The sequence below is a fragment of the Calypte anna genome, chromosome 3 (genome assembly GCF_003957555.1).
Source record: "Calypte anna isolate BGI_N300 chromosome 3, bCalAnn1_v1.p, whole genome shotgun sequence".
NCBI classification, from domain to species: domain Eukaryota; kingdom Metazoa; phylum Chordata; class Aves; order Apodiformes; family Trochilidae; genus Calypte; species Calypte anna.
Genome location: NC_044246.1, coordinates 84,727,009 through 84,739,974, shown reverse-complemented (window position 1 = coordinate 84,739,974; position 12,966 = coordinate 84,727,009). Strand labels below are relative to the sequence as shown.

At 35.4% G+C, this 12,966-nt stretch overlaps 1 protein-coding gene across 4 annotated transcripts in view; it reads left to right on the top strand.

Annotated features, from left to right (window-relative positions):
- The window catches only part of EPHA7 (EPH receptor A7), a 161,315-nt gene that overhangs the window by 55,425 nt on the left and 92,924 nt on the right, over positions 1-12,966 (top strand). For all 4 annotated transcript variants that reach the window (XM_030446779.1, XM_008506228.2, XM_008506227.2 and 1 more), the window contains exon 5: positions 824-1,159. In XM_030446779.1, coding sequence (XP_030302639.1) covers positions 824-1,159 — 336 coding nt within the window. The remainder of the gene's footprint in view (positions 1-823; positions 1,160-12,966) is intronic.

Genomic DNA, 12,966 nt, shown 5'->3' with positions numbered 1-12,966 from the left:
CAGCCACTTGTATCTTGTAGTTTCGCCTGGCTTTTCCTATATTTGAAAAGTGCATTTACTTGTAAGTAAAAGTAAATGAAATTGAAAGGCAGAGGGGGAAAGAAGTTGACAGTGAATTTAGAATCAGGACAAATGTAATTTTCATGTTTGCTTGATATAACACTGGAAAACACGGCATGTTGGCTAAGTGTGTAACCCATTGTAATAGAGAGTATACAGACATAGTTTTCCCAGGGCTGTAAAACTGTTGTTAAGAATGTGCTTTGGATGATATAATACCAAAATGAGTAACATGAAAAATTAAAAGTAGCCTGTGTGAATCTGATCTTTGATTGAACTGTTAATTGGATCAGGCTTAACCTCCTCACTGCAAATAGACCAGCCTACACAGACTGGTTGTTCAAATAGTGGAAGTCTCCTAAATCCAAAGTAGTGTCGATATCTCTATAAAACATATCAGGGACTAGATGCAGTTGATGCAGTGTGTTTGGAAGAAGCAAAAAAATCCTATACTTGGGAAAACTGTAAAAGGCAAACTTTGAGGTGCGTTAACCAATCCCTTTAATTGCACAGAAGAGAAATGGCTGAAGTCAGTTGCAGTAAATATGCAGGCAATTGTTATTCTGATGCCTTAATGGAAAATAAATAAAGCTCTTGCCAAGTGAGTTCAGGGAAGATTTTATGCAGCTTGTAGTAAAAATAATGAAACGTTTATGTGAAGAAAAATGCTTCAACTATTTTCTGTCTCTGTAATTAAAATGCTAGCTACTTATCCTACCTTCATTCCTATGAATTGACCTGAACTTTTCTATCTGTTACATAGGACCTCCATCTGCACCACAGAACCTCATTTTCAATATCAACCAGACTACTGTGAGTTTGGAGTGGAGTCCTCCTGCTGACAATGGGGGAAGAAATGATGTGACCTACCGCGTTTTGTGCAAGAGGTGCAGCTGGGAGCAGGGTGAATGTGTTCCCTGTGGGAGTAACATTGGATATATGCCCCAGCAAACTGGATTAGTAGATAATTATGTCACTGTCATGGACCTGCTAGCTCATGCTAACTACACGTTTGAAGTTGAAGCTGTGAATGGGGTTTCTGACTTGAGTCGTTCCCAGAGGCTTTTTGCAGCTGTCAGTATTACCACTGGTCAAGCAGGTAAGTTTTCATCACTTTTAAATCTCAGCACTTTGAGACTGACAGAATTTGGGAACATGCAAACTGCAGATGCAGTAAATCAGGAGTATGTTTAGTGTGTTCTGGCTCATTAATTTTTTCACCTGGCCAACTAGTTAATTTGATTTTATATATTTCATGATAATCTGTCCTGTTTCTTTGCTGACTTCAGGATTGCTTTTGTAAAGCATTCATGAAAGACTTAAAAAAGACACATGGCCTTATTATCAAATAGATTTTCTTAACTCTGCAACTTTTTTTCTTTCTTCTTACATCATTGTGTTTCCCTAGTGTTTGAAGATTAAAAAACAGATGTGGCCGTCCTATGCAGGCTTCCTTTCTGAATTTTTTTAAACCTTTACTGTAGTCCTAGGTCACCAGATTATGTGTATATCTGATTGTGTTTTCAGGGTTCATGTTTTCCCTCAGGATAATGTTTCTAATTTGTTTTATATTTCTTGATACTTTATTATGAGATTCAGTGAGAATGTGATGATTATTCTTTGTTTCTTCTACTTATCATAATCTGACAGGTGAAATGTCAGGGAAAATAAAATCAAACTAGCATATCACCCCAGGGGAAAAAAGGGGGCTTTAGCTGTCTGCATGCTGAATGAAAAAAATGAATTCTATGATTTAGGATTCTGAAATGATGGGTCGCTTGTTGATAAAAATTGTAGGCTGCTGAATATACAGTGGTGCACTGTGGGCTTTAAGAGAGAATAGTAAAACTAATCTCTCATACAATGAACGAAAGATCTTAAAATGAACACTAATTGCAAGATTTGTCTTCCAAAGAAATGCATTAAAAGAAAACATAAAGGGAATAACTGATGCTTGGTATAAGAACACAAACCAATGTTTTCAAGGGCATTTCATATTTATATCTGGGGGAAAATTTTGACTGTTGATTAAGCTATCCTATTCTTTATTCTTTAAGCTATTCTATTCTAAAGAATAGAATAGCTTAATCAACAGTCAAAAAAATGATACCCTACAGTCATGCATTGAACTGAGGACAAACTCACCATACAGGGGTAATGAACAAATAGGAAAAACTCCTGTTACTTTGCTCTTTAAAGATACTAATCTCAGAAAAATAAATAGCAAGAAATCGACTTCAAAAATTCCCTCCCACCACACCTAGGATGGCTTATATAGTTGTTAAAGTTAAGATGGAATATTTATAGGATATATAATTTCCCCATGGGGCTTTCCTGTATACCAAATGCACAGTCTGAATTATTTTGGAACCAACCCTGTGACTGAAAGGATTGGTTTCTGTGCTCATTCATTTCTTGGTGTTTATGATGGGATTTTGTGCACAAATAACTTACCCTGAAACTATTTTTGCACCAGAGATTGTGTTATTTTGGCACATTGATTTTTCATCTTTAGAATAACTCTCTCTAATTCTTCAAACATGCACAGGTGGACAGTGTTCTGCTCTGTGTTGATGTCTCTACAAAACTACCATGTAAAGAAGAGGGTTTGGACTTTTTTCTATTTAGCTAAATCAAATTGGCTTTACTTTATGTGTCTTGATGGTTCAGTGGCACACAGGATGAAGGAAGAGACAGTGCAGTCTGGTGGCTATTATCACATCTCAGCGATAATTAAAATTAAAAAGCCTTAATCAGAAGTTTGTTGTGTTACACCTAAGATAATTCATATAGTTAATTCTCTTGTGTTCTCTTAGCCATAGAATTGTAGGGTTTTTCAGGCTAGAAGTCATAACATCTTTAATCCTGTGTTTTAATTAACAAACTGTACGATTTTATGAAGTGATTCTCACACCAAACCCAGAGCTGTTAGTGAAACTATAGATTGCATATATATTAGAGACAAAATCTAAACTGGACCTAGTGACTTCAAATAATGGAAGAAGCTTTATCATCCTAGATAAAATTTGTCAGAGCATGCAGCATAAAGTGGGAGACCTGAATGTGTGGCTTTGCTGCTTTCCACTTTGCTGTGGGATTTTGCACAGGTGAATATTTGTCAGTGCTACAGAATTTGGCACTGTCACTGTTGAGTGAAAGGGTGCTAGTACAACTGAACTTGTGTGTCTTTAGCACTTCTGAGATCTGGTTTTTAAGGCTTCCAGTTATGCAGCTAAAAGGAGTATACAGAGGAAACAGATTTTGGAAATAATAATATAAAAAAAAAAAATAGAAAAGCTTCAAGCTGTCTTTGTTGACATTTTCTGTCTGTAAAATGGAGGTAACCCTTACCTTTCCTTGCCAGGCTCTTCAAGATTTTCTGATTAAAAATACCATAAACATGCAGTGCCAGATAAATGTGATTTCTTTCTTCCACCTAAAGAAAAAAATTCATATTAAAGAAAATACAGTTTTTCAGAAAAAAATGCATTTGCCAAAAGGAGAGACCTCTTTTACATTATTTTTGCAACAGCATGTTTTGGATCTTAATACTGATTTCTTTAGTTTCTCAAGGAGGAAAATATTTTAGGTGGAACAGATTGATGACTATAATTGAACAGAAAGAGACTGGTTGCTCAAAGGAGACTGTTATGCTTCTGTGCTCCTATTTTATTTTACCATGGAGAAAAAGAAAATGTTGGGTTTATTTATAGCCAAGTAAACTAGGATTCATGCAGCTTTCATTTGTAACTGTGTGACTGTTCTATACTTTTGGCAAAAATGACTTTTCCTTTGCCCATATTGCTTTTTATGTGTTAAAATGCATCTAACTAAGCCTTCTTCACATGTTATTATGCTAACACAATAGGTGGCTATATATAATTACTGGGTTCACCAGTTGCACGGAGTCTTGCAGTCAGATTTTCCCTTTGTACTTTTGGTTTAATTGAATTGATCCTTTGTGGCCATATTCACAAAATTCAAATCATTGTGTAATGATAACAGAAAATTATTGATAAAAGAATGGGGCTTTGGAATATATTCAGGTTTTTTTCACCCACATACAACAAGCTTCTGATGAGACAAAGGGACCATGTCACAGAAAAGAACCAGGTGGTTGATAAAAAAACTATTTATATTTGTGGAAATAGCACAATAAAATAACTGCAAGTGGGTAGGTAGCATTTCACATTGCTCACAAGTATATATTATGACACATTGCTATTCATTCCTTGTATTAAAAGACTTTGTGACTAGGCTATCAGTTATCATAAGGCATACTTTTTATACTGCAGCCAGAGCCATGAGGCTTTTTGTTTTGTTTTGTCTCATTTTTGACAAAAGCATGAAAGACCTGAGCCAGAATCACAGGTAAAAGATTAAGCTCACTAAATCCCCCAAGAGTAACCATCTTGTTTTATATCTTGCCCATCCAGCATTATATGGAGAATATAGGATATCATCCCACTACTGCAACCCCTACATCCTTGTAGAATTCAGATTTAAATGTGACTAAGCCCCAGTTACCATGGATGAATATCATCAAGTGCTGCAGCTGGCAAACAGCTGAAAAACACTACCTTTGCAGGCTTATTGAATGGTTGTTTACCAAAGATAAAATTTGCCACTTCCCTAATAAGATATTCACCTTTCAGTGATACTAGTAGTTCCTTTTGATCCATCAAATTCCTCTCTAAATTTTACAGTTTTTACGTTTTTTTACAACACTCAAAAGGCCAGTGGAATTGGATAGGTTTTACAGGAGATGAATAGTTGTCAGATTTTGGTATTTATGCACTTTCAAACCTTTATAAAAATGTTTTCCAGTTAACAATTGAATTTTTCCCTTGGCATTTCTGACAGTGTGGTTTTGATACTATCTTTCTACATCCTTTTCTCTAGAATTTATTTGGATGGACAATGGATTGTTCTCTGGTGAAGGGTGATACTCACCTATCTTAGCCTGGGATTAGGAAAATTTAAGCATCTGTCCTGAGCCAGTTAGAGTTATCATTATAGTCACTGGAAAGAAAAAGTCAGATCTAAGGGGACACTCATCATGTCTTATTACTGTAACCAAACATGACAAAAGTTAGCATGTAATGCCAATACCTGTTCCTAAATGTACTCTCTGTTCTTATGAAGGAATCACTTCCCAATGTTTGCTGCTTCTTCGCAGCAAGAGAAAGCTGCCACACAGCACTCTTAGGTCATGCTTGGCCTTCAGATACACTTAATGCTTACAACTTGAAGTGGTTAAAAAACCCTGATTCAGTTACATAATCAAGGCTTACTCTTGAGAAACGTTTTTAGTAACAGGTTTTTTTTGTGTAACTCAATTTTTTTTTTTTTTTTTTATGTCTTATAGTTCAGTTTTGAGACCTTTTTCTGTAAAAAAACAGATCCCAAAATGAACAGTTAAAAAAAATAAATATGGGAGGGGAGAGGAACGGGTGACTGAATTTTTCAAGAAATTTGAACAGAAAAAACATTACATGCTATAAAATTATGACTATTATCAGTACAATTGATTTATGTGGCAAGAAGAAATAAATGTGTAAAGGAAACAAGCCATCCCTTAAGTAAAGCTCTGTGATGGCTTCTGCCTTTTTTAGGTTCTTCTGAAGTCTTTCTAAACATGGCAGATACTCCATATTCTCCCCTACTCCACATGGCCCTTTGGTTTTTGCTACTGGTAATTTTTCTTTTCTTTGCTTCTCTTCACATTTTTCCCAGCTCTCAATTCTGTCTACTCATTTTTTAAAGTCTCCTCTTTCATAGTCTCTGCACTATTGACCATCCATTTTTCTCCTGTCTCTTATCAATCTCACTTGATCATGACTTTTCTTTAGTAATGAGCTGTTCCTCAGCAGAGGCAGCAAATCAAGAAAATTTATTCCTGTGACTTTCCCAGTTGCTTTGACCTCGCTGTAGTAGTCTTGTGTCCTCTTCTTACCAGGCCATCTAAGTGTCTTCCCATATTGTCCCCAAGTTGTTTTAATCTGCCTTCATCTACACCTTCCACCCAGTGTTCACTTTGAGCTCTGCTTCGTATTTTAGCTTTCAACTACAATTTATAGGGCTACAACATCTGCATGTGTATTTAAAAACAACGCTTCATATAAAAAGAATTCCAATTACAAAAATAATGCTTTCCTTTTCTTTTCGCCAACATGTTCCAGCCATTGAGCTGGGTAAATTACTTCATATAAAAAAGGTAGTTTTCAAAACTAATTTTCTCTAACTCCTTTCATTACGCTGTGGTTTTTAGAAATGTGTATGTTATGATGACTGTACTTTGGGTTACCATTTTGCTTGTTTTATTTAATGAGAGCTACAAAGATGTAGGACCTATTATCAATAACATCTATATTTCATATACATATAAAATATCTTTATGTATTTATTATAATTTTAACTTTTTTTCTAGACCAGTAAGCAGACACCATAGTTCTGTTAGTGTTGATCAGCACTCCATGGCTACTAACTGGAAAGGTAGACAGTAATTACATGTGGTAGTTATTATTCTTCTAGCTTTTTACATTATTATTATAGCTTTTACATGTCTTTTCAGTACATTTAAAAAATGGATTGGGTTATTTCTAAGGAGCTAAAACTGCTTATTGATCTGCAATCCCATTACCCTGCACTAGTATCACAGATATTTTGACAGGAGGTGGTGACTGAATTTATGCCTGATTTAAACTGATGGATAAAAACTTGATAAGAATTTCAGTTTCTGTATAGTAAATTCCATTGGATTAGGGAGAGAAGTTTGTTCCTTCATTGATTGTATCAGGTTATGTTTAATGTATTGAAATCCACAAGGATACTGTAGAATTGATAGATTGGAGTATTATTGTAAGATTTGTAAATGTTTTGGGTTTTTTTAAGATTTTTTACACAGAAAGAATTTATATAGGGTTAAATATGGTGTGGCATATATCATAGTTGAATAATTTTGATAATACTTTATATACATATACAGAATGTACATAAATTTGAAATGAGAGACAATATGTTTTGTAAGAAAATTTGCCACAGAATAGCCAATATATAGTAATTAGTGGGGTTTTTTTGATATTCAGTTCTAATTTGTTCTAATATTTTTCATTGAAAGATAGGAGAGAAAGCAAGAAAGCAGATGTTAGCCGTGCTGCTTAGGGTCTGATCCTGCACCGCTGAAGTCAATGGAAATTTTGTCATTGACTTCAATAGGAGCAGGATTTGAACCTTATGCTATATCAGATCACACAGGAACCAAAGCAATGGGCACTCTGTCATCCTGAAAGGAAAGTTTTAACTTCATGTCACATTTGTATTCTGACTGTAGCAGACTTTTGTACTTCAGTTTGTGACTGAATGTCATTTGAATTATTGGGATTTTTTTAGTGTACTAAAAATATGATATATTTTTCTCCAGATGGGTATTGGAACTCTTGCCTGTCCAGCTTTGCCATAAAAGCTTTTTAGAAATAGATGTAATAATTTTTGCCAAGAATCTAAGTTTTTCTTGCAGAAGCTGTGAATTTTACAATATTTAGAAATAAAAATGGTGGGCAGCTACACTCCAGTGTAACTACACAAAGCCAGACTAAAGCTTCAGCTTCACAGAACTGAAGCTCTGAATTAGAAATGTTTAGATTAAACTCCTACATATGTTAAATGTTTGGTAGCAACCTGCTAGGAGAAGCCTGACTGCCTGAAGGCTGTTCAACTTTCCCTGCACTGAACTACTGAAATAGGAGATTATGTCACTGTCATCAAAAACACTCAACTAAAGAATAATTTCACCAGCTACATAACAAATAGCTATATATTTGAGGAAGAAAAAGCATGAGATAAAGTACAATTTAGCCAAAGAAAGGAAAGATGGCTTTGCTAATGTGACACAAAGAACTAGGACCCACCTTTTTACTGATGTTGCAAACATGGACTCTGTATCTCCTCAATGTTTATGAGTCACACAAATCGTCTTCTTAAAGGTAGAGATGAAAAATTAACACTGACCTTGAAAAGAAAGTACGTATGTTACCATGACATTTTCTTTGACCAATCTCAGAAAGGTTTGTAAAATAAAAGAGCTCTTTTTGAGACTCCTCCTGGGAGTTTTAGCCCCACATAAATACACCTGACTTCTTTCATTTCATACATAATTCAATTATTTGTCATTCCCAAAAGTCTTTTTGAACTGAATAGAAACTAAATAATACTCTAAGCTTTATTATACTCCTTGGGGACTCACATACATAGTTCTGTGAAGACCTGGCCAACTTCAGAAACTTTCAAGATAACCTGAAGTATAAAGACAAGAAGTCACTTTCTGCATTTATACATTGTGATGCACCTATTGTGACTAACTAACTCATATGGAAAGAAAGAACAATTGCATAGACCTTTGGTTTTGACAGCAAAAAAGTATCTCCAGATCTTCCTTTTTCTGTATGAATGATATATGTTACTATTTTGGTGTATTTGCCACATGTATTATTCTCTTGCCAAAATGATGGCATTATAATAATTACGAAATATTAGCAAATATTTGTCTAGAAACATTGGAATTGCCATAGGAAATAATCTTAGGTGAAATATCATCGTGGTTATATTGAGATTCAAGAGTTAAAGAGAAATTTAGTGTAGCAAAAAGAAACACCTGTTCTGGTTCTGCCATAAACTTTTTCAATTATTTCTTTTGTTTGTTTGAATGTCCTCTGTAATAACAACACATAACTCACTCTCACAAAAGCGCAGGGAAGATTTGAGTTTCAGTATTTACAAATACAGATTTAAAGTCCTTCAGTGATCAAAACTGGTATTGGTAGGACAGAGTGCATAGCCAAAACCCGTTGTGCTTGTGAGATCTTACTTCAGCGCAGTGTAATTTATTATTAAGATGTTTCATGTCTTTCTTAATTTGCCTGGAAAGAACTGCACCCAAAGAAAGAGAGTATGATCACATTTGTAGCAAAATTAGAAGTTTTGTCCCTGAATTTCCTAATATTTTATAGATTGTTTCAGATCTTTAGAAGAATTCTGTTCCTGTTGTCATTAGAACAAAACCCTCCAAGTACACAGACACTTTTTCCATGAGAAGTGAGCATCACTACTGAAAGACATTATTGCAAATGTAAAAGTGCTAGAGAATCCCAAATCCTAATTGAGGTTCTATGTAGTAAATTTAAAAATTATTTAATGATAACATCTCCATATATTGAAGTATTTGATAACAACATGGCTGCTAGTGTGGTTAGTATGCCAAAAGTAGAGGGGACAAAGAATGTCTTGAGTCAAGAGATTCCTTCAAGAAAGGTTCAATCTACCACTTTGGGATGAAGTTCCAACCCCTAATTAACTGTCTAGGAAGAGATGCCAGGTGTGTCCATCATTTTAAGACAGTGTATTTTAAGTCTGCTTTATATATGTATTCTCGTTAGAAATTGAGTCAGATTTTACTGCTGATATTTTGAAACAGATCATATTTTATTGTTACTTATTTTTTATTTGCTGCATATGGCAGCAAGCCTGCTTCTTCTAGGTGGAAATATGAAAATGGTCCTCAGGTGAAAACGCAAATCTTTCCATTCTGGTCCATGGCCTTCTGGCAGTTTATGGAGTGTTAATGGCCCAAGAATGGAAGGTTCACTTCTGGTGGGTAAGAGTGAGGATAACCAGGATGAGTTGGAAATTTAGGGTAAAATAAAGGTCTGTGAAGAGCTGGGCTTGATCTTTCAGATGCTACTGGGAAATAAGAAGGATTTATCATCTTTCCTAATAGCTGTATCCATTGCTGACTTACTGACTATGACATCTCCATGGCTGGCAGCAGATTTTTCAGGTTGTGGAATTTTCTGGAGAATAATAAGCCTGGATATTTTTTGCCATTTCTGACGTTGCTGGCCAATATAGTTTCTTCTGCTTTGCTTATGATAGAACCAGCTTTGGCTCCAAAGAGGAAATTCCTAATTGAGCAGGTTTAAGGACTACTCTTCAGTGTATGAAAAGTTTTGTATAGTTTGGCATTTCTGTATTCTTTATTAATATAGTCAAAACATACCACTGGATCTGTTTCTAGATGAAATTCTTAGGGCAATTTACTGAGGAAGCCATGGTCGAAGACTGCAAATTGACAACAATGAAAGTGTTATCCTGAGTTCAATAGTTAATGTTAAGATAGGGGATGCTGATTATCTTTCTCTTTGCTTCATTAGTGATGAATGGAAGCAAATTTGATGCAGACAGCAATCTGGTGGAATGATGCAGAGCTATCTATGAAAACATCTGTACTAATCCACCAATGCAGTAAATTATAGCTACAAGCAAAAGACATTGATCCAAGAGGATCATTAACAGCTTTAACCAACTGATCCAAGTAATAGGGTAAATGAGAGAACATTATCAAGATCTGATTTTTACAGCTGTCAACTACAATTGCTAAAACGTGGTTACTACTTTCTCTCCATTTCAACCATTTCCTGCCTTAAGTTTAGTATATTCTTTTGTGGGCGGGTAACAAGGATCAATTAAATGGTAAAATAATGCAGGAAAAAATTGCCCAGCTATCATGCACTCCATTTACCAGGAGGTCAGTCACAAAGGGAGAGATAATTGCTGCAAGCCAGCAAAATTAATCGTGGATGAGCCAGAAAGGATGATGTATGTTCTGTGACAAAGTACGTGACAGAGATGTACGCATCAACCTGTAGCTGCTTGCCTTGTTGAGGACACAAGGACGAGAGAAGGAGACCTGTGAAAAACAATTAGCATGGCTTCAGAGTGAGCAATTCTTAATTATCCATAACATGTCAACATCAGATAATTAGTGTCCCAATTTTTAACAATATTTGGTCATTAACTACAGTAGAATAGGGCAGATCAAGAATAGAGCCATTTGTCTGAGCTAAGTGTTACATAACAGTGGCTGCATGTGAACGTAAGTCAGCTAAATCACACTCACTATAATGATGTGGAAATCTGCTTATTGTGGGACCAGTATACATGTCCTACATTTGAGCTTATGACAAGCTACGTTTTATGTTTCCGTTAGGCAGTTTGTTTGTGATAGCAAGCTACAAAAAGAAGCAAGCTTTAATGACAGCCATAGTTTAGACTTGTTGCTCATTCATCTGTGCATTTAAATTTTCAGGAAAATTTACACAGCAAACAGCGTAAGTCATTAGACTCAGGACATTTTACTATTAATTCTTGTTAAGAAAAGGTTATTTTTAGCTCAGTTTTCTAAACATGCAAGGCTACACGAGTGTGCCAGCTTCACGTCTCTTTGGACATTTTTTTTTTTCAGCTCTTTTGTCCTTTGTCAATGTTTTTTGACCACTTTTAACTACTGTTGACAAAGAGGTAGAAATCCTAAACTCCTACGTGAAATAAGCAGGGCAATGAACACCTGTATCTTATGAACAAGCTTCATCATGTATCACACATAAGAGAATTCCCACCTGCAGAAGCACAGAAAACTGTAAGAGCTGCTGTTATTTTTCTAATGTTAATGAAAGGCATCTTAAAAGTGTTGAATGGGGTGTTTCATATCTTGCTTCCCCCTTGTTTCTGCAATATAGGTACAGAGAAAGAAAAAGAGAGGAAGATGTGCACACACATGCACACACACAGGCATATGTGTAGCTTAATTTCCTTTTAATTTCACTTTCTTCTGTCCTGCTAGTGTATTTTTCAGAACTTTCAAGAGAATTTTCACTTCCTCTGAAGTGAGCATAGGACTCTAGGCACAACGTTCTGTCCCTGTGATTCTTAGCCTTTCTTTTTACAGATGACCCTCCTAAACTTTGACCTTCTTTTCAACAGCTTGTTGTACACAATTATCAGTTGAATCCAGGGTTACTTCTCACATGTATGAATTTGCAGCATCAAATCCTTCAGTTTCTCTATCTCCCATCTCATACCTGCAGATGGATCTGTTTACCATCTCTCCATTTGACCTTTTCTGTCTGTCTGTCATCTGAGGATTTTCTTTTTTGACTATACCATTTCTGAATGCATCACAGAGCACTCTTTTTTTTTTTTTTTTTTTTTTGCATAGGACCCAAGCTCCTTTCAGGCAGTAGTGACTGAATCAGTAGTCCAGATTAATAGCTAACCCTGGTTCATATGTGAAGAAATGCCATTTACTTTGCTGAAGAGTCCATTTGAGTTCATAGAGCCTCAAATCATGGCTGTAAAATGAGGAATTGATGTTAATATTTCAGAGCCAATACTCTAATGATCTGTCTCTGTGGATCTCCTGTGGAAGTATTCCAAATATTCCCTTGTGTAGCTGAGATCAAAATTTCACCCTGAGTTCTAATTTTTTGTGTTACAGCTTGACTAGTAATGAAGAGGGAAAAGTGTCATTGCTCTTTATATTGAGTAAAGTTAATCACATGAAGCATTTTAGGGCTAAATGTTCTGTTCTTTGATGTTGGCATTAAACATGAGCATTTAAATCTTTGGTGGATATTTACATTGTTGTAGTCAGTGGAGATTGATAGATTTCTTTAGGGAATGATTTGAAACAGGAGCCAAATTCAGGAATTGTGCATTGACTTAATTACAGAGGAAGCTTTAGATTACCTTCCCTATTTAGCCACCTAAATTAACTGTCAAAAGTTGATGACATGAATGCCCACTTCCCCCCTCTGCCCTCTTCCTCCCACCCTGCCATATGCAAATGTTAATTTCTGCTACAGTGTTAACATCAAATATTTTCATTCTTTTTATTTTCAAGGTAATACTAAACAAGCAAGCAAATTAAAAAATAATGTTTTGTCTTCAGGATTTTAAAACCCCTTAAAAATAATATGCTAGTCTTATTAGTAATTTATGTTAAGACTCTTTGAAGCCTCTTACCACTGGCTGAATTAACTGTGATATTTAGGGAGGTATGCATATACAGGT